This window comes from Thunnus maccoyii, chromosome 2 (assembly GCF_910596095.1).
Source record: "Thunnus maccoyii chromosome 2, fThuMac1.1, whole genome shotgun sequence".
Lineage (NCBI taxonomy): Eukaryota > Metazoa > Chordata > Actinopteri > Scombriformes > Scombridae > Thunnus > Thunnus maccoyii.
Window position 1 is genome coordinate 17,844,377 of NC_056534.1, and position 22,178 is coordinate 17,866,554.

General features: G+C 38.1%; 1 protein-coding gene across 2 annotated transcripts in view; it reads right to left on the bottom strand.

The window, feature by feature from the left end:
• ctnna2 (catenin (cadherin-associated protein), alpha 2) overlaps positions 1–22,178 on the bottom strand; it is a 338,033-nt gene that overhangs the window by 19,026 nt on the left and 296,829 nt on the right. For both annotated transcript variants that reach the window (XM_042431131.1, XM_042431122.1), the window contains 5 exons: positions 21,638–21,730; positions 18,467–18,623; positions 16,954–17,154; positions 7,692–7,843; positions 3,440–3,553 (listed from right to left, as the gene is read on the bottom strand). In XM_042431131.1, coding sequence (XP_042287065.1) covers positions 3,440–3,553; positions 7,692–7,843; positions 16,954–17,154; positions 18,467–18,623; positions 21,638–21,730 — 717 coding nt within the window. The remainder of the gene's footprint in view (positions 1–3,439; positions 3,554–7,691; positions 7,844–16,953; positions 17,155–18,466; positions 18,624–21,637; positions 21,731–22,178) is intronic.

Below are 22,178 nucleotides of genomic sequence, written 5' to 3' on the forward strand. Positions count from 1 at the left end.
GTGAGAGGGAGATATTACGCCTGTGTCCTGTGTGTGATACCTGCACACTGGAAGGGCTTGGAGGGATCATGACTGTAAACCTCAGTGTGCTCATGTCAGCTCCTATGGAGAAAATGGATTACGCTTCCTCTTGTCTGTTTGAGTAGAAGCACAGTGCGCCAGCGTGCACTTGGCATGACCATGAGAGGACAGCAAGCTTTATCCTGACACGACAGGCTGGGGCCGTCTGGGCAGATCACCAGTGGTTCGCGGCAAACACATCTTTTATGGATGTGCTTGTCTTCTGCGTGTGTAAATGTTTAGTCTCTGAGGGCATAACAATGTCTATGAGTGGAAAAACAGGCGATATCAATTAAGTGTGTGAGAAGCATGCTGCCAGATGTATAGTATGTGCTAAACAATAATGCGAACTAAATGTACAAATAGGAGCAATCACGCTTGATAATACGCAGTGATGCATTATTGGACATTTATTCAATGCAAGCTTGTGTGTGTAAGTGTGCGTGTACAATCATTACATTCAGCCATGTCACCCTATAATCCACCTTATATCACAGTATTACAGTAACAAGTTATGACAAAGGGACATGCTGAGATTTCCAACTGTTCCCAAGAAGAGCTGCCCACTCAAAGCACAGTTAAGCGCCAGGAAAACTAGTTAACAGTTTGGTTCTGTGAAGCTCTTTTGTGTAGCAGCGCTGGTGCATCTAAGCTCAGATGGCTCTGCAATGTTACTCTGCGGGAGCCTTTGTGGGAGTATCCATACAACAAACTCAGAGCACTTCACACCCAGGACCCCCACAGACTTCTTGGAGCGACTTTTGTGCACCCAAAGCCCGGGTCTGTTCTTTTTGTTCATGGTTGGATTTCTGACTTGACAATGGTAAACTTTTAAGAGTTACATCATAGATGAACAGTTGAAATGAATGATTAATTAGATAAAACTTGCATTCTTGACTAACTAGGAGGAAATAACACTTTATCTATTGGGATTAATATGATTGTTCTGAATTTTGATTATATTTTACTTTACACATACAAAACCATAAAATGCTGTTTTACATTTTTGGTATATATTATATTATCTATATATATTGTCTTTATTAGGGCTACAAAATACATTAGTTGAATTTCTCTGAGTCAAGTAAGGTCTTCTGAATAAATGTGGAAACATGATGCAACAAATTGTCTTCCTCGCAAAAAACCCGCATTATTCATAAGTCATCGGTTCAAATCCCCAAATACAGCTTATGTTTACGTTTAACTGACAAGGATCTATAGTTGTGTGAAATTATGACTCCTCTCTGTCAGGAGCAAACACAAGAGGTGTGACATTGATATTGAGCCACAAAACATTGTAGAGAAGTGGTCAGGGCGCATGGAGGTGTCTACAAAATGTGTGACTTGGACACAGGAGACTGATGTTGGCTGTTCCCTTTTTTAAATTTTTTTTTACCAGTTGTCAACACTAGGTCTCACGCAAGAACTGCTTGTGTGTTGTTCTTAAGTGGCATTTATGAATGGTTAAAGAGAACTTGTCGAATTCATCAATTTTCTAAGACTTAGAATTTTCTCTTTTAAAATAAATGAACAAATAAATGAATGGTCCAGACCTGCTTTCTCCCCAGTTGACTTAAAATTTTGCATAATGCCTTAATGTAAATTAATTTAAGACAGAAAAGAACTAAAATAAAACATATTTCACAAAAACTAAAACAAACTTCATATTCTCTTTACTATGTCATCATCATCATTATGGCTTGCCAATTTACTTAGATTTCTTAGATTTGTTTCATTAAAGCAACTTTGACATTTCTGTATGAAAATTATCTCACTCCCACAGCTGCCTCAGGGTCTTTTATCAGGTCTCTATTCAGTATCATCCTCTGTTTTACCAGGCAGTGTAACATCACTTACTGCAGGTTATAATTTCCCTTGTCAAATATTTCCATGACTCTCACCTTTACTTGCCTGCCATATTAGTCATTACTTTAGCATCTAACCATTCCCTCTTTACCTCTGTCACACTACTCTGATAGCATGTTGTTGACAGTAATACTACTACTACTACGACTACAACTAGTGATAATAATTTATTATTGGTTAGGATCCTCTAATAAGAATACTCACACTGCTAAATTTGTTGTTTTTGTTCGTTATTTTCCGAAAGCATGACCTGAAGCTACGTGAAAGTCTCTTTTTTTAACTCTTTGGTAACATTTCTAGGAATTAATTTGCCCATTAAAGGAGTGGAACAGGTAACCCTCTATGGCAATTTTAGGGGCATTGATTATACAGATGGTCAAACCTCATGAAATTGCACATCCTCATGAACAAGTGGTATTCATCATGCTGAAACAGGGTTTCGCAGTTACAGCTACTTGGTCTGGTATGACCAGTAGCTTAAGGTGGTTAGCTAACTTTACTTTACCAAACTTAAACTAGATATTGCTGAGTGATTCAGTTTTCTGACTGTTCTCGACTTGTGCTACCGTTATGCTAAGATTCAATCTTCCATTATCCCATAATTGCCTCGTGTGGCTGTTAAGCAAAAGTTACATAATCTCACTTTAATGTACAGTGGTTGTTGTTACCCTTAAGCATTTCACTCAGACGGGTTGCCTGCTAGCAGTGGCCTAGGCCCTAAGTTGGTTGTTTTTGTTTAAACTTCTGTCAAAAGGCATTACATTTGGGGCTATAGCTATATAGTACATAGATTTAGCAACAATAAGCTGCCGTTTTGGTTTTATTTATTTTTCCCTTCTTTGTGCATTACCCCCCCCCCTGAGAGTTCATACTGTGTAGAGGCCCAGACTGTATAATACAGGCCTGTGCCACGGGGAGAGGCATTGGGCCAAGTCACACTCCTGCCATCCACAATCCATTCAACATGCAACACACCGCTAGAGCCTCTGTGTTGCTGGAGGGAAGCAAGCACTGGTACCCTCTTAATGTTCTTTAAGCTGGGCCCAAGTGAAAAATTGCTAATGTGCGACAAAGCCCAGACCCTGGTGATCATGACGGAGGCCTTGGCACAGTACTATACTGTATTTTGTGTTTTGTCTGCCATCTGAAGGGAATTTAGTAATTACTGCTTTGTTTATGATTGCAATTTTACACCTGCCATCCCTAAACAGTGTTTATTAAAAATAATCCCACTTGTTAGGATCATTTAAATGGACTTTCATGCTATGTAAGTGGAACTAGTTGGATGAATCGATTCAAGTATGGCCAGAGAACAGGGGTGGGTGTCGGGGTGGGATGCAGTTCAACTTCCACCTCAGCCTGCTATTGAAGCAATAAAACAGCGGTCTATTACATGATGAATTTGGGCTTTTTGCCCAGCCTTTACGCAAACCGAATATATGTTGTTTTTTTCTGTTCCAATCTGACCTGACTGAGAAGTTGTAGCACAGTGGGGAAGCGAACATCCACTTACCCGAGCACTCTGTCCAGCAATAAGCTGGTCATCTTCAGTCTGGACACTGGTCCTGCTGCGAGTATCATAGTCCTCCTGTTCAAAGTCAGAGTCATCTTCCAGTTCCTCTGGTGTCTGTGAAAAACACAAGAGACAAAGTCGGTCAAACAGTCAGAGACCAAGGCAAGAACTGAAAAAGAAAAAAGAAATCATACAACTCCTAAACTGACAGCTGAAAAGGGCAATTTTCTTTGCCTCTATGCCCTGTTGTACTGCAATCATGTGTAACAGACAGTATGCATTGACCTGTGTTGTTGTTTTCAGTATACAGAGCCTCATCTGGATTTTTATATCTTACCCAACTGAGGATATGAAAGAAAGAGATGTCACACAATTTAAAGAGTCAAATCTCAGAGTGAGAAATTCTATGAACATGGTCTCAGTGGACATATGTGTTGGGGGGAAATGGCTTGAAAAGGGGTCACATTAGAGACTAAAAGTGCAGACAGGGATGCTTTTCTGTATTTGGTCACTTTATGAAGTGGAACAACTTATCAAGAATCTTTGCAACTGAGAAGAAAAATAATGTTAATACTCCAACAGTGTTAAATTGAAAATTAAAAAAAAATCAAAAATCATATTAAATTCAAGTTTGTAGCCTAACCCAATGCACCTACTGTGTATAAAAAATATTGTCAAAGGCAGAAAATGTATTTTCATTTAAGGGCTAATCTAAAATACCACAAAATGTTGCTATTTTAGTTAATAAAATAGTATTTAAATTGGTTTATCAAATCAAACCTCTACAATTAAACCATATTTAAAAGGCAAGAAAGAGCAGGATTATGTTTTAAAGAGGGTGAAACAAAATTTCAAAATTATTATTTTTTTCTCTGCATGCATTTACAGTATACAGTATATACACTCTGTACCTGCACAATAACATTCAGTTTCTGTCTGAGACTCTTCTAAAGCGTATCCTCTTCTTTGGTTTTCTCTATTTTTACTTCAAAGGGAAAGAAATTGAGTGCTGTAAGCTTTGTGTACTGAAGGACATATACACCATCAGTCCACCATGTTAAAATACAGCATAGGGAGGAAGATCAATTTGTGGTCTCTCATCAAATAAAGAAATTGGAGTATAATTGAGTTATATTTTTTGCATCTGCTAAAAGTGAGTGACTAAGTGATTAATAAGCATTTTTATTCGTCTCTGCTGGCTAAGGGGCTGTCTCAATAATTAAGATTAGTGGGTTAGCCAGCTAACTTTGGTTTCAAGAAAGGCTCGTTGATCTCATAAAGCTTGCTCAACTCTTAACTAGGGTAGAGTACATCTCCATGGTAACCAGTGCTGAATGGCTAAGCTGCTGCAGAGCAGAGAATCAGATCAAAACATGTATATGTGTGAAGTCATCATTCCTACATGATGCTGACATTTAAAAAAGTCATGCATTCACAGCGCTGTCTCTTTGTAAAGAGCACTGTGTTATTCTATGTCTGGACTCTGAGAATGTTGCCTTTCTGTAATGATTAATTCTATCAGAGATATAATAAATGTTTTACACAAAACCAGTGCTCACACTGACTATAAAGCTACAAAACAACAGGTTGCTAGTGGACCATAGCCTATGGGAGTAATGAATAAATTTACTGTTGTATGGGCTAGTTGTATTGATTTTCCTTATTAGTATTCCCAACAGTGATTGATCCAGTGTGGCCTGTTGCACTCATATTCTATCACTGCTTAAAATCAGGACTTTGTGAATAAAATATTTTCCGATAAAAGACTCAATGAGATAGTGATTGTATAAATACAAAACAAACAAACAAACAAAAATCACATATGTGCACTGTGCCCTAATTATGGGCAGTGAAGAGCTTGAAAAAGGATCCATATCCACTGAAAATTTGCTCCTAATAATTAATTCAAACAATGTTCAGGTGACATGGAGCTTATTCATCCTTAGCAGCAGAAACACCATTTGCTTTGCACTTGTATTATGCTGTCTTGCTCATATCCATTCATAAAATCACATATCCACCTATATGTCTATTCTACTGAACATGTTGACAATTTTTGGTATGTAGTTGGTACGTATCTTTTTCTTTGGCTGATTTTGTGTGTGTCTGTTTCAATTTTTTGCCTTTGAACTAACCTTATTTCCCCATGAGAAATACTAATCTCATATTACAATTTACAATTTCATTTAGCAGACGCTTTCATCCAAAGCGATGTACATCTGCGAGCTGATACAACACAAGCAGGGATCTAGTCATGAGAGAACAACATGAGTAAGTGCCATAAAGCTAAGTTTGAGTCCGATAGGACGTAGATGCCAACACAGGCAGTGCACAGAGGCAATGCATAGAGTGCATACAAGCAGATATATATTTTTTTGTTTCTCTTTCTTTTTTTTTCTTCCTCTAATTACAGTGCACTTGATTTATTAAATGTTGTATATGTTTGGCCGCTTATGACAACCCTTTATCTCTTATTGTAAATTCAATATACAATGTAACAGAGCCTGCCAAGAAAGTTTAACCAAAGTTGAACTTTTGCTATAACATAATCTGACAAGGCGCTGTGTTACGCAATCACACATACCTGGTAGATTCCTTATGTGTACAGGGTAATTCTGCTGTTATTCTGCGACCTCCGTCACAATGTAGCTTAAAATTATTGTTACAGTGATAACTTTCCAGATTTGTAGAAATCCTCTCTCATTTGGTATAAACTGCTGTGCACTGTTTTGGCATCTGATAAACCTTTAAACTTAATGATCTGTTACTCAAACCAGATTTCTTGAATTGTATTTTATCGTCTCCCTAGTACAGATCATCACATTTTCTAAATGCAGTGCTGTTTTCGGTCTGAAGTTCCATTTAAAGTTTAACTTTCTTCGCAGGACATGCCAGAGGTCAGTTTATTGAGAATAGTGTAAACACTGGTTATACTATCGTACATGTTCAATTCTTTCAATAGCGTGCTTCTCTATCCCAGTGCTCTGCTCTGTATGTGTGGGGGGCATATAAAAGCCAGGACAGAACTATGTTTTTCAAGAACTTTCATTATAACTTTAAACTCTTCACAGGACCTGCCTCAGTTTTTAAACACTGTGGAGAATTGGTTTCTTAATCCATCGACGGCTCATAAGATCAGTGCTGTAAAAATTCTAAAGGAGCCATTACTTGGCTTAAGTGGGAACAAAATAACACAGACACATAAAAAATATCTGCAAAAAAAAACTATTACATGTGGCACCAAAATTTGCTTTCTATATGATAGAGTTAGACAACAGAGAAAGCAAGGATCTTCCAAGTTGTTTCCTGAGAAAGTAATTGAACTTGGATGGGATTATGAAGCCAGCTGGTCCCGGGCAGTTCAAAGCTGCCTGTTTTACATTATTTACCAACATCAAATTATTTTCCATAATTAGATTTTTTTTCCAGAGCTGCACTGGGAAACCTTCCAGCCTGCATAAAGTTGAATAAATGAATTACATGGTGAAGAGAGAAGGGCCAGTTTGGGTGAAAAATGTAGATACTGTAACATCAGAGTATTCGAGGCGGCAGAGCTGCTGGTGTCATGTTGTTATGCAGCATTTCTGTGATGACATGCTGTAAAATGATCTGCCAGCCTTACAAAACAGATCATGAGAAAGGTGTGACATCTCAAATGGGAATTCTATTGAATTTTTTATTTCAATTATGTTTTTCTTCATCCTTAGGGCAGATATATGTTGTTATCAGAGAATTTCCACCATCATCTACTAATAATGTCCCACAGATGTGTAGCCAAAATGAGAGCGAAGAGGAAAAAACTGGAGAAATGTCTGAGTGGGATAAATTTATGAAGTCCATAAGGTCATGGATCCAGTAACACAGGATGTCTTATTCTCATAGGTTTATGTATGAATGCCCCAGTGTCTATCTTTGGAAGAGAGATCTTTATTTTAAAATTATTAATCAGAGGAAAATCACTGTAAAATATGTGGAGTGAAGTGATTGTAGGTTGCAAAAAAGTATATAATCCAAAGAGGATTAATACAGACTCACTGACTGATTGACTATTCAGCAACACCAAGAAAAAAGCAAATTACTCAGATGTCTACTTTCACATAATACCCAATAAAATGATTTAAATATTTGCAGGAAACCAGAAATGAATTACTGCATTTGGTCTTCATCAGTATTTCCAAACACACAACAACTATATCAAAGTCTTTCAGTGAGTGTGTTCGTTTTGCTCTTTTAGAGGAGGTAACGGACATACCCTTATCATCAGGACAGCTTTCCTGATGTCACGGACGCCATCGTAGACCAAACGGGACGCATCAATGAACTCATTCTCCTCAAAGGCCTGTGGGGGGTTCGTACTCAGCGCCTCAATAGCTACCTCCACTTGTTCAGCAAAACGGGGCATGACTGCAGGGAGAAAAAGGTGAGGGAGGTAGAGAGAGAAAACAAAAGGAATATATGAGTCAGGTGTATCATGTTGTTTGTAATCTGTCTTTTCAGAATGATTAAAAGCTAGCTAATTAAGTAATTAACACACTAATTAGCTGATTGGCACGCACGCACACACACACACACACACACCCACGCACGCAGGCATACACATTTTTTCTGTTTTGCTTTTATCTTCTTTCCTCTTTTCTTTCTCCTCTTTATTATTTAGTTAAGTCATATGCCATTTAAAAAAAGAAAAGGAAAATGGCAGGGTGAAAGCACAATTATGGGTGTGTAGTTTCTCTAAGGACATGATCACAACCTTTTCATCTGAAATTGGATAGCAGTGGAGTCCCCCTGTACATCAGTCTCTGCTCACTTGTGCACTTCATGTCTAAACCACTGTGTAAGCGACAATATGCCATTCGCACTCTGCACGCCAATTAGCTATTTCACCTTGCCTTACCCAACAGGAAGATTGGCCTGTCTGTCACAGATCTGTTTGTGTGCATGCTGGCGAAGTTGGCATGTCGAAGTGTGTATGTGTGTGCGTAACTTGTGAGAAAATGGCTGTGTGCTCTTTAGTGTTACAGTACAAGGACGGTAACTTGCAAGCTCAGCCTGTCAAATCACAATGCCCATGAAGGGAAACAAATTCATCAAAGTCTTTTGAGCCAAACAAAAGGCAAGCAACAGAGGAAAAGTCCCTATTGACCATAAAAATGGTTGGTTTCTTTTTGTCAGTATCAATTGGCCAGACCTGATGGAAGAGCTTCATGCTCTTTTTGTGTTCAAATGAATTGTGCTGAATGTGAATAGACATTATTAAATATTCAAGAATACAGACTGAATGTTTGAATATTTAGCAGGCCACCTTGCTACATAATCTCCTGTTGAGTCATAATAATTGAATGCAGAGTTTAATAATGTCCTTTTCTTATGTGGACTTTGTGCTGCAGCAAATTATCATAAGAAAAGCTGTGGTTTACCTGGACAGACAGTCGCCAGCCAGAAAATGCCAGTCTTCACTGTTATATCTATGGGAGCTTTTTCAAACAGCACCAAATGCCTATAACTATAAGCTATGACTTGTGCTTCCAGTCCACTACTGTATAGGTATCCTTTGAATCCACAATAAATGTAAATGCGCAGAAATGACAGAAAACACAGAGAGAGATACAGAGAAATAATAAAACTGACTTTTTTGTTGACAGTCCACCACCATCCTGCTCTTTTGACATGTTATAAAAAGGTGCTTTGTAAAAAATAAACAACAATTTTGTATATATAGAGAGTAGGGTTTTTCGGAGACTAGATATTTGATTTCAGACAGTGCCATTTTGAAATGAGAAGACAGGTCTAATGAGGACACAGCGATAGGAAAAGAAAACAGTGGAAAAGACAAATAAGGCATGGCAGCTTGGCTGGTGAGCTTCCACCAGAAACCCAGCTGTGTGACTTTATTACTATTCTCCACACTTTCCTCCCCTCTTACACGTAAAGTGAACTAAATCAATTAGTCCGCTTGCACTAAAGGTGTATCTGCAGTATACTTATTTGTCTGATATAAAACATAAGCTATATTTCACCAAACATAAAAGGCACTACAAAAAGTCTCTCTCTTTTTCTTTTCATTTTTAATTCAGTTTAATCCACTTACTGGAGAAGCGTAAAATAGGCTTTTGGGAATTGCTGGGAAGGCGTTTTAAATAGAAATATTTAAATGTTCTCCAAGCTCTTAATGAGCAAAGTTGCTGATGGTAAGGAGCAATTTCACTCATTCCAGTTGAAAAATGATGAAGGGAATTAAATGTGACCATGTAGGAATGGATTTTTTTCACCCTCTAGGCTTAAGCATAGTTTAAGTAAGAAGTTATGGAGTTACAATGAATGCTTAAAAGCCTCGCAGCAGAGATGGCATGCCCCTGTGAGGTGTTTAACAAGCACAACCTGCACGTTTTTGATCCTTAAACCTCAATTTCACACAAAGACAGCTCAATTTAGAGAATATGCACTCATATGCAAATAAAACCTACATTAACACAAGTTAATGCAGAAGCAGTGTTGTTTATACATCTTGCTATGTTATGCTATGCTATACATGCTATGTTGTATATATTTCATAGTATTGTATTGTATATAGTGTGTGCATATTGCTGTACATACAGTATATCATACATAATACTAATATATCATTATGAATACTGTATATATTACTCATACTAATGTCAATACACCAAACTTAAAATTATGAACAAGACATTTCCTGCAGAATTTTCCGTTTGACATTACATGTAGTCATAAAAAGTGTTTTACTTGATAAAATGTGTAACACTGTCATACAGTGTAGGAAAAAAAACACCAAAACTTTACGTAACAAGAGATCTGAGGGAACGCTGAAGGTTATAAGATTAAGACTTTGAACTCCTGCTTTTAGTCGGCTTACTGCTCTGCTCTCCTACACTCTAACCTTGGTTAAAATGTTTCACCTACCTCCACATACTGCACCGCTACTCTCATAGCAATTTCCTCATCAGCACTCTCTCCTAACTCCCACCTCTATTTATGCACTGATTAAGAGACCTTTCCTCCTCTCTTTGCAAGCTATGAGTTTGCCATCTGGTTCCCATTCTGGCTAAAACCTATTTTCCTGTCATTAAAACAATGGATACAAATTTGAAGGGTGACTCATCCTGCTCAGCGACTCTGCACTGTACACCTATAGGCCGTAAAGGGAGGCCATTTTGAGTATTAAAGGAGCACTGGTTCACTCTGCTATTTGCCCTTAAATACTGACTACTTTCTTTCTTCTCTTAATGAGTTGTCATTTATAAGCATTCTGATTAAAGGTTTTAAAATAAATGCTTAGTATTCATTGTAAGCTGCTTTTAGTCTGCCATGAAGCCACAAAGTCTGGCCCTCAGAGCTATTATTTTAAAAGTAGACTAAAAGTGTTTTAGCAGTAGACAGTGTGAAGTGTCTTTACTTCTATCCCTCCGTCTCTGCTGCACTTCTTTTTAGTGCACTTGATCCACTGATTTACAGGCATGACATGTGGGTGGCAGTGTGAGCATGTGTGTTATTACTCACTGCAAAACCCTGGCTAAATCCCATTTACTGTGCCTCGATGTAATAACAAGGAGCAACGCCACCCTGCCTCTCTAAATGGCACCCCGACTTAGGCCATATATCAGTTTTTTAATCTACCCTCTCCAGGCACCACATTAATGATCGACTTTAAAATTTGTCCCCCTTTTTTGAGGAGAAGATTAGTTTAAACACAGGGAGTTAGTGGGCAGAAAAGTGTCTCAGGGAAGAATGAGGGAGAGGGGAAAAGAGAGAGAAGCCATAACCACTTTCCCATTAGGCTATTGATTTCTCTCCCTCTCAAGGACACGCTTCAATCCTGGGCCCATGTGTAGACTGTCTGTCAGGAATCTATGGCTCAGCTTTACACAGAAGAGTTGTGTGCCTTGGCTGCCAGTATTTGGCCTGGTCCTAAATCTGACCACACTCAATATGAGAAAGAGGGATGGGCAAATTGAGACAAGGTCAAAGGGCAGGTAGTTGTGATAAGCGTCCTGTGTTGATGTGGCAGCTGTCAGAAAGACAGGCCAAGTGGTTGCGATTGGCATGAGTGGCCGTGGGCATAAACACAGGCGCAATCACATAAAACCATAAACAGCCAACTAAAAGACACACACAGACACCCACACACACATACACACACCCATAGGCAGAGGATAAATGTTTTACACATGCACACCCTGAGAAAAGGAAAAAAAAAAAAGGGGACCACATCAATGAATTCCACTAAAATCTCTGCTCAAATCGCTTAGTGAAATCCTTGGTGACAGCTATTGATTTTTTGGTAGAGTCTAGTTAATTGGACTCAGTACCCTCTAAAAAGTGTGTGGTCCTATATCCTTTTCCTTTGTTCAGCTACAATTAATCATCTTTCCCCCAGCTATAGATTTCTCCTTGACTGTGTTCAAATCCATAGACATCAGGCCTGTGAGGACTGAGGGGAGAGGGAAGCAAAAGTTCACAAGGATCAATAAGTGCTTTATGGTCCAGATCAGATGTGCATGGTAGCCCTTAAAAACCACAACTACCACTAAGAGGGAAACAGGAAGGGGAAACACAACAGCTCTTCATCAAAGAGAAATATAGAGCCAATGAAACGCTGGTCTAACACAGTTGCCGGTTCCCCGCCTTAACATCTCAATTAGCAGCCACATTTGAGTGGACACCAAGCCTCGTTAAAATTTAAGACAGGAGTCCTCCTTAAGGCCATGCAGCCAGTATGACTTGCTTATTTGCTGCATCTGTATAGACTATATCATCTTAGCCCTGACCTTAAAGTGAAGTCAGACAGGAACTGGGCACCCTAAAACTGTCTGCTTGAGGCTGTGTCCATCATCTTGTCAATCTAAAAGCAGCAGCCGCAGCTGTGTATTTGGAGAGGCACCGCTGTGTTTGGGTTCACAAGTTCCGAAGGTTGGGGCAGCTGCATCTGACTAATAGGATGCTTTTTTCATGTCAGCATGTTCCACAAGATGAGGCAGTTCGGTCAATTTCAGAAAAGTTGCATACATGATAAACAGCTAGGGAAAGAAAATTTGTTGCAGAAGTCTAGACTCGCAAATGTAGACATGTTCATGTTTTAATTTTGTTAATGAAAACTATGACTAAATATGTTAGTCAACGACCTTTTTATCCATGACTAAGACAAGATGATGTTGAGACGGTACCGACGTCATTAAACACTAACTGTCACTATATCAACATGCAGTGCTGTTGATGAAAAAAGATGAGACTAAAATGACTGGTCATGCTTACGTGTATATAGTGTGAGTCAAACGTGGACCATGTAGACAGCTGTATTGATTAAAATAACAGTGTATAATGTTACCTTTCCTTTATTATGGTTGTTCTTATTCTAGCAGACCTTGCCTTGTTTAACCTTTAATATTGATGCCATGTGAACTGGCTTGCTAGATGGCATTATTAAGTCCATGGGGCACAATTTTCTTTTTTCTTTTCTTGTTAACACCCACCTCAGATCTGTTTATTTTTTTTGATGCAAGCAGATTGCAATTGGTGTGTGTAGAGTATTCTTTTTCAATTTTATCAGGCTACTTTTATTTCTATTGTTCAGAACAGAAAGGCAAGTTTGTACTTTAGGCAACAACAACAAAAAAAAGGTTTCAAAACGTTTTATTGTTTGTACAGCTCTCTTTGTTTCATAATAGCTTTAAAGAGAGTATTGGGCCCCAGTTGTTTTGGTTCAAAATAAATATGCAAATAAGAAAATGTTCCATGTCTAGATGTATTTCTTAAATTGATACCATCAGACCAGACACTTTCTGCACAGCTGCATTTCTTAATCATTCAACCTTTTTCATCAGATAATGATAAGATAAAATCTTATGTGAAATAAGTTTGACTAAAATGACAAAAATGATTGGTTTTGGCTAGACTAGATTGACTGCAATGTTCAATATAATCTGAGGGCTAATAAAGACTAAAATGTCAACAGTTTTCATTGACCACACTTTTAGTCAACTAAAACTTACTAAAAAAATCGGGATGATGTTGACTAAATATGATAAAAAGTAATAAGGACATTTAACACAGAAATCAGACTAAATAAAAAAATGGCTGACAAAATTAACACTATTATGTTGCCATCTACAGGCAAAGAATGTCCAGGCTGCTGCAGTTTTAACAGACTGCCATCTGCAGGAAAAGAGTGTAACAGCTGCAATTGTTTTCTTTTTTATGCAGTGTTTCTTTCAGCTTGTTTGAGGTTTTACATTTACAACTTGTAGCACTTGCTTGTCTAAATAAAATAATTAATTAAACTGGAATATCACTGTCACACTTACCTGCATTATATATTAAATACTTCAAAAGAAGCATGGGCTTGTGGTTGTAAAACATGCCCTTTAAAACAGAAGTGAATATATAATTTATTTCCTTTTTGAATTAAATTGGGCATGGCATTCAACTCTTTCAGGCACTTGACCATCAGGCAAAGAGTCTAAGTGTCAGTTGTCACAAATCCAGGACTCACTATTCTGCCAATAAACAGATATGTAAATTATTTCACTAACATTCATTTGTGTAGTTGAAACATTCAGCACCAAAAACAGTAGTCAACCCACACAGTTAATTTCCTGGTATTGGTTTTCTTTGCCCTCTGCATCCCACCGCCCCTGTTATTTTTCTTTGGACAAATAAAATATGGCACTCACACTGAGAACAGTGTGAACTCTGTACTCTTCCCAGTAGAAAGCTGCTCCTGTTAACAAAAGTCTTACATTTTGCAGGTTGAAAATCAACACCCAACAAACAGCAGCTACAAAAAGAAAAACTGTAGCTATAACACTCATGTCTAGCAGTCCTTAATTTCTGTTGATATTACTTTTGCCTTCAGGTGGTGCAGGTTCGACCAGAACTAAGGGTCTAGCAAAAAGATCTGAACCTACTAGAACTGCAGCTATGCAATTATATAATATTATCCAGGCCTGATCGCAGGTTACTTTGCACCAGTGACACTTTGTGCTATTGGTATTATCACAGAAAAAATATGTTATCAGTGAAATCCTTATTTGGAGATGACACCAAAAACCTCTTGTGTCATATGTTTGTTTTAATGCAGCAGTATAGTTTCAACAGGTTCCAGTATAAACTGTACAAAGTGCAGAACAGTATTTCAATGTGTAGGTGGTTGAACAAATCCATACAGGCTGCTGTTGGCTATGTTTATTCAACAACTTCTAAAAAATCAATGCTATCATGGTAGAGAAAGTTTTGCATGTAAAACCTCACAACATCACATGCACAATATGTGTTGAAAAAAGTAAAGAATTCTCAAATGTAGTGCAGTAAAAGTGCATAATCTCACAAAGGGAAAAGGCTCCAGTAAAGTGACACTAAATCAAAACTGTATGTGTATCCTGTTCCAAGTTTGGAAAATACCAAGATTCTTAAATCTCAGGATCTAATGTAATTATTGGATTTTTTTTTACCTCATTACTCTCTCAGTTTTTATTAGGAATGAACTATGTTTAAAACACTTTGGCTGGCTTTTCATTGTAAATCATTAGCTTTACATTATGATGTTAACTACAAAAAGCAAACACTTGATAAAGAAAAATCAGAGGGCAATCGATATGATGCTGCGACACCAACAGTTATTCATTTGTTGTTCTCAGTAATGCTGACATAATGCTTCTGGGTTCCTGCTGACTCTAGAAACAAGCTCCATACTCCATGGACGATTAATAGAACAGCAGCACCATTATACGGTCTTAGTGTGTGACAAGGTTATGGTCATATGAAATTGACCTTAAGTGTCCACGAGATACTGCCACTGAACTTCATCCATTAATTACCCCAATCAATTAAACTGAATTATGCAATAATAGAACAGAATGTGCTTAAGATACCATATAACCAGTACTGTAGTTAGTCCATTATGGTGGATTTGAGTGCCAGAAGAGGGTCTCAAACAGATGGCTGTATGAAAACACGTGACTCACCTAATGCTGTTTGCGACTTATCAGCTATCAGGGAGGGTAGCTGATTGTGTCTCTCAATTATCCTGGCAGATGAAAGTAACGAGAGAAACAATAGATATACCGCCTCGCTAAATGGGCTCTAATGGGAGAGATAGAAGCGGGGGAGGGATGGCTGGGCGAGAATGGAGAAAAAATAAGAATGAGGAGGGGGTGGCTTGGGTAAAAGAGGGATTGTGGTCCGATTTGATTCTTGGGGACAGGTAATTGCTAAATTACTTCTTTCCTTTCATTCTGCGTTTTTGTTTTTCTACATTTCATAAGGACATGTGAGTGCCTAGTTTTATGGTAGGCAGTGACAAAAATGTTTCTCAGGAAAATAAAGGCAGCAGAGTCCTTTTTTGTGTTTAGACACAGTACACATTGACTTAATATCTTGAACAAGATTGTATTAATGACAAAAAACACTGACTAGTTTGATTCTCAGTCTGCTTTGCCATAACACATGGAGTTATAACACAACTAATGCTGGGAAAAAATGTACCAACAAATCTTTTCTACTGATATATGTTCACTATGAACTGGATCTCCACTGGAACGTACTGCTTCCAGGAAATAGCCACAGCCCCACACTCTTGAGTCTGACACTGACAGAAGCTCTCAACTTCTCCTGCCTACTAGGCTTTTATGTGTTACCAAACTAACTGCCCGCCATTTTGATGGCAGGCAGTTAGAAACTCACTGGAAAACTGTGTGACATAACGTATCTTACAGGTGGTGACTGCCTGACACATACAGTAAGCCCTAACACTCAGTGCTTACTGTACCTGTATGTACGCTATTAATTTCTTCTTCATAAGTTATCAGCTTAATATAGTATTCAACTTAATATTTTGAAGAATAAGAAAGCATAAATTACTTACTTGTGTGCAACGCATATTCAAAAACCTGAAATACTCAAAAATTGGATATATTTAGAGGTCCAACCCGGTATATACTGAGACAACATAACACTTCCCAACACTAAACGTAACTCTAAGAGTTTGCTCTTTACTCTCTACGGCATCCTAACTTCCAATAAACTGTGAACAGTGTTCAATCATACTGTGGAGGTGCCAATTTTCACTTCCGGTGGGATTTAGATATGTTGGCCCAGGGTCTGGTACGCCACTGGGATAAACTGGGGTCTCCTGCAATGTGCAGTGGCACAGAAGTCGTACAGTGATGGAGAAAAAAAAAAAACAGATGAAAAATGGATGGGAGGCAAGAGAGGCAGAGGAGTGAACAGGTGGTGTCCAGGGTTTGTGTTAGAGCCAAGACACTGATGGAAACAGTGGGATACTGAGCATCCAGGCAATTAAGGCGTGTGTGTATAAGTCACTGACCGGACTAGGAACCTAAGGTAAGTGCAAGCGTGTGTGTGTGTATGTGTGTGTGGTAGACTGCTCCTCATGAAAGTAAGTTGAGGGTGAAGGATATTGTATTCATCTTTACAACACACTGCAAAACATTAAACTGTGACTCCTTGTGCCACACCAGGTTTGTTTACAGTGCACTAACCAGTCTCAGACAGGAGCTTGATGGACTCCAGCACACGCTCAGTGTAGACCCCAGGTTCATAGTTCTCCATCTCAGCATTAATGATGTGGACCACGCGAGCAGCTCGGCCCCGGATAGCTCCAGCAGTTCGGTCGAGAGTGTCCACATCTCCCTCTTGCAGAGCGATTACGCATTTGTTGACGTCCTCAAGGATGTGGTTTTCTTGAGAGAGGCAGAAAAAGAAGGACAGTGGATGGAATTGGAGACACCCAAGGATTTATTTTGTTGAAAGAAATAATGTTTGTATAATATGTGTATTTTTCCACAAAATAATAAATTTTCCTTATAAATGGAGATCAGTCATTTTTTATGTTGTGTGCTCATGATTGTAAATCGCTAATGCAAAGAACACTGAATGCAATAATTAATGTTTCTCCCTCAATGTAAATGAGTTTCTTTTATATAGCTATGAAATCACAATTTAGTAAAAGAAAAAGACATGTTTTTCTTAAAAAACTTAATAAAAAAGTTAATAAATTCATCATGTTAAAGTCCCCCTCCACTCAAAAATATGTTTTCCTTCTTGTTCCTACAGTTGGATGTTTGAGCTTCACTGTGCAGAATGATGTACTGTATATGCAGAGTTTGACACTGGAAGGCTGTTTTCACATTAATCTGCAGAAAGTGGAAAGTTTGTCTGTGCTTATTGAAAAACCCAATTTTAAGGGGTGGGCCAACAAGCAGGATTTGCAACACAAATAGTTTGGAAGCCAATTCTGGTCCAATATGAAACTTGAAGCCTCCAGCGTGCATATACTGAGAACTGACTTTTCAGTGAAGTAGGAAACATCTTGTGTCCAGCAGATAAACTTCTGAAACGAAATAAATTTACATATTTATAGATTCTGGAATTTTTAATGAGGGAGAAGCAGTAGATGTAATTTTAAGGATTTTAAAAAGATAATTTAACTTTTTTGGTGAAAAAACCATATCAGACACACAATATTATTCAAAGTAGATTAATTTATATACATCTTAAAACATCTGGAGGGCATCTTTAATGATTAATGTTGATAAAAAAAATGTCGATTAATGTTAAATAGTTCGATGACAAACTCCTTATAGATATACTTTTATTTGGTATATTTTTTTCATATAATTAAATCCTGAGAAAATGACAAATGTTTGGGGGATGTTCGGACAAATATATAAAACAAAACACTAACAAACAAAACAGCACAAACCACAGATTGAGCAAAACAAACATCAATTTGTTGTCTGATTGGTTTGCTTCTTCTTCTTTAATGTTGTGATTTCTTATTTGTTATTATCCAATCTGTGATTTAGATTTTCTCATCAGGGTTGCCACAGACAAACCCCTTCAAGTTAATATTGGAAATGCAGTCAATTAAAAACAAAAAACAAACAAACAAACAAACAAAAAAAGGGTAACTGTGAGTGAAAATTAGGAACACGTGTGTAATTTGCATCAATTAGCCAATCTGTGAAGATTTTTCTCTGCATTGCCTCATACCTGACACAGAAAGGAAGTCGTCCACAGAAGTGATGTCATCCACGGCCTCGGTCAAGATGCGCACTTGCTTCTCCCACTGGTCCTTGAAGACATCCATGTTGTCCTGGGCCACTTTGCTTTGAGGGCGGGCGGCCAGAGTGAGTGCAGCATTGATAACCTACCATGACAGAAGAGTCAGTGGTGTAAGCATGTACAAGTACAGTGTACAGTGTTACCCTTCCAGGTTTTGCAGCTCTGAAATGCGGTTAGGAGGTCTATGGTTTTATGCTAGCCTATTTCAACTTAGCCTGGCTTGTAGCTGGTAACAAGCTTTTCTTAAGAGTCTGGACCAACTCTGCAGTGAAGAACAGGGACTTTATTTCTGTACAGCAGTGAACATAATGCATGGCCTCTCAGTGACATTCTTAGCTCTTTTACTGTTAACTACAGTAACTTCACTCTCTTAACACTCTGCAACTCACTGTGACTGTGGCTAAAAACACACTTTCACTCTGAATACACGCTTCCCACAAACCCGCTAGACTATGTCACACACACAGGTTACCCACAAGGCAAACCCACAGGGCTTGACTCCTGCTCATGTGTCTTATGAAGGAACATGTCACCCAGTGCACCAATGTGGCTCGCTGGGGTATTTTTAATAGTTTTTAGACAAGAATAGAGGTCTGTGGCACAGGAGAACAAGCTATTTTAGGCTTTGTGGTTTCACAGACAATACTTGTTAGTAGCATCAGTTCTAGGGCTGCAACTAACAGTGATCACAATATGCTAGAAGACAAGGTAATGTCAATAAAAGTCTTATTTTGTCCGACCAAAACTCAAAAATATTTCATTCACTATAATGTAAAACCAAGAAAAGCAACAAATTCTCACACTTGAAAACCCAGACACATCAAATGTTCAGCATTTTTACTTAAAAAAATTCTTAAAAGATTAATTGATTATCAAAATCTAAATTATTGAAATTAATTTTGCTTTTATCGACTAATCTGATGATGAAAAAGCATACCATAAAAAGACCAAAACCAATAATGAGTTCATTATTGATTTTGGTCTTTTTATGGTATTTATTGACAATGAGAAAAATATAGAATAATAGATACAGTTTTATACTTGCATCGTCAGTAACATGTTGTATTAAAAAGTAACAAAAATATGTGTTGTCCAGAAGACCATTATTGCAGTTTGAAGAGAGCAAGGTCATCTTTCCAAAATAATGGCAAGTATCTTGATTTCAAAAGTCTGATCTGTGTCAGATGGAACATTCGGCTTTAAGCCAAAAGATCAACACAGGATTTTGAAATGGTGAAAATGCAAAAACAGAAAGCTTTGTTAAACGTGTGCAAATTATATTTTTTAGATTAGTACCATCCTGCTGAGCCTCACTAACATCAACAGATTTGTACTTAAGAACAGTCTGTCACTATGGCAGCTGGCATGTGTGCTTTTAACCAGAAGTTGCATGTTTTTTTCCCAGCTTGTTCTTCATCACTTGTTTTCACACTTGCTTTTTAGATATAGTTTTAGTCAATTTATTCTGATTTAGGAAAAGAAACACTAGACACAGCAGCTGCTGAGGTTGTGTATTTGTGTGTGGTAGGGGTGTAACGGTACAGAAAATGTATGGTTCTGTATGTACCTCGGTTTTGGGGTCACGGTTTGGTATGATTTCAGTACAGCAGAAAAAAAAGAAAGGTAGAAAATAACATTTTGGTCCCTTATTTTCTAAAATGTTAACATCCAACAATGGCTCATTGGTCAAAACTATAACTGAAACAGTTTAGCTGTGCTGCAGTGGAAAAGGAAAACATCTGCTGACAGCTTTTTTGTGCTGATTTATGATTTAATTGTGTATAAAGTAGTTCAAACTAATGCCACCTCCAGCAGCTACAACAGTAACATGCTACTTACGCACTGATGCTTCAGTATTATAATAATCTAATGATGTCATTTATAATAATATATATGTGTCATACATATGTGTCATATATAATGTCATATACAATAATATATCAGTCAGAGGGACTAAACCACTACTTTTACTTTCATACTTTTTAACTACATTTTTCTCTCTCAGAACTGGTTTTTACAACATGCTGTCTGACCATGTCAGAAATCAAATGTGTTTAGAGTTTTTGAACAGCTTCACTCAAAGACAGCTGTCACAGAGAGGGGAGGGGGACGGGGAGACACGGTATAATTTCACTACGGAGATAATGGAGCATATTTTAATAGTTGTGTTGCACTCGGTCAGTGCTATGGGTCTCTCGTTTGTCATTCTGAAGGCAGCAACACTACAGGGTAACAAGGGTAACCAGGGTAACCAGGGTAACCAGGCTACCTTGGCTAAGCCAGCTAGCATACATCCATGAGCATGCTGCAGCTAAGTGGTGTGCTGTTCCGGTTGGAACTTGCGCTCTAGAATTATTGTTCCGAATGTCAGAGTTAGTGGATTAATAAACTATTTTGACAGTAATTGTTTGGGTATTCTTTCAGCGTATTCTTTGTACAACTGCATATACTGAACCATAACGTCTGACCATGATGGTTTGGGATGAATTCATGTACCGTTACACCCCTAGTGTGTGGAGATGTGTGCATAGATAAGAGTTAATTCTACCCAGAACAGATGGAAATATCTCTTTGTTTCAACTCCTCTTTGTTCCTTCTTCCCCAGTCACAAAGTCTGAGTCTATTATGTTTTTGTAAGCTGTCTGTGTTGAGCTTTGCCAAGAGGTATCAGGAGATGATTCCTCCCCAAGTTTTCTAAGTGAGTGGGTCTCAGCAGGTGTGCACAGAAGGACCTGCACATTAGATCCTGAATCTTAAATCCAACTCTCCCTTCTCCATTTCTCTTATCTCTTACTATGTTGGGCCCCATGTGAATAAGGCCTACGGTTAACCTTGGAAACAATGGATCGATTTGGGCCTCCTCTTTTGCTTGCATCCTAAGAAACAGTACTACAAGATCCTCCTACACATGATTCATTGCGCTTTCTCCCATTCTGCAAACCATGACTCTTTCTTTTTCTGTCATTCCTAGCTATTTTAATTTCTAAAAACTCTCTAAATTCACCCCTTTGAAGAGGGGGAGAGTTCATGATTACCAAAACATTTTGACTTATGTAAAGACTGCTTTATTATGGGATGAAAGTGTTTTTAAGTCCTTACCTGTGGACATAGGCTGTCAATTTGGGTGGCAGCCATTCGAACCAACTTCACACCCTCTTCATTGTTGGAGATGGAGCAAGCCAGGTTAGCCACCTGAATAAAGAAAACAACAACAAAAAAAGGACAAATTGCTTAAAACATGAAGTCCAATGTTTTTACCTGAAGGTCGAGAGGAAAAAAAAAAAAGTTAAAAAGTTTTCCCACACTGGCAGACACCCATGCTATTCTCTTAATGTGTGGAGTAGGTATGTACAGTAGATACATTAATACTGTATATAAATACAGCACACTGTATGCTTTCTGTATCGCTATCTGTGCATGAAAGGGAAAATTTGTCTCAGAGAATCATTTTTTGGGTAGACAATGTTCCAAAAAATGGGGCCCTGCTCAATTGCTTGCCCCTTATTCAACGCAACAACTCTATGGGTCTTGTTTTAAACGCAGATCGCCAGCATCAGATCAGACCACACAGGTGGCAATTTCATTTTTGTGCTGGACAGTTGGTGGAAATAAAAATCTAGACGAGCAGTGAATGACATAG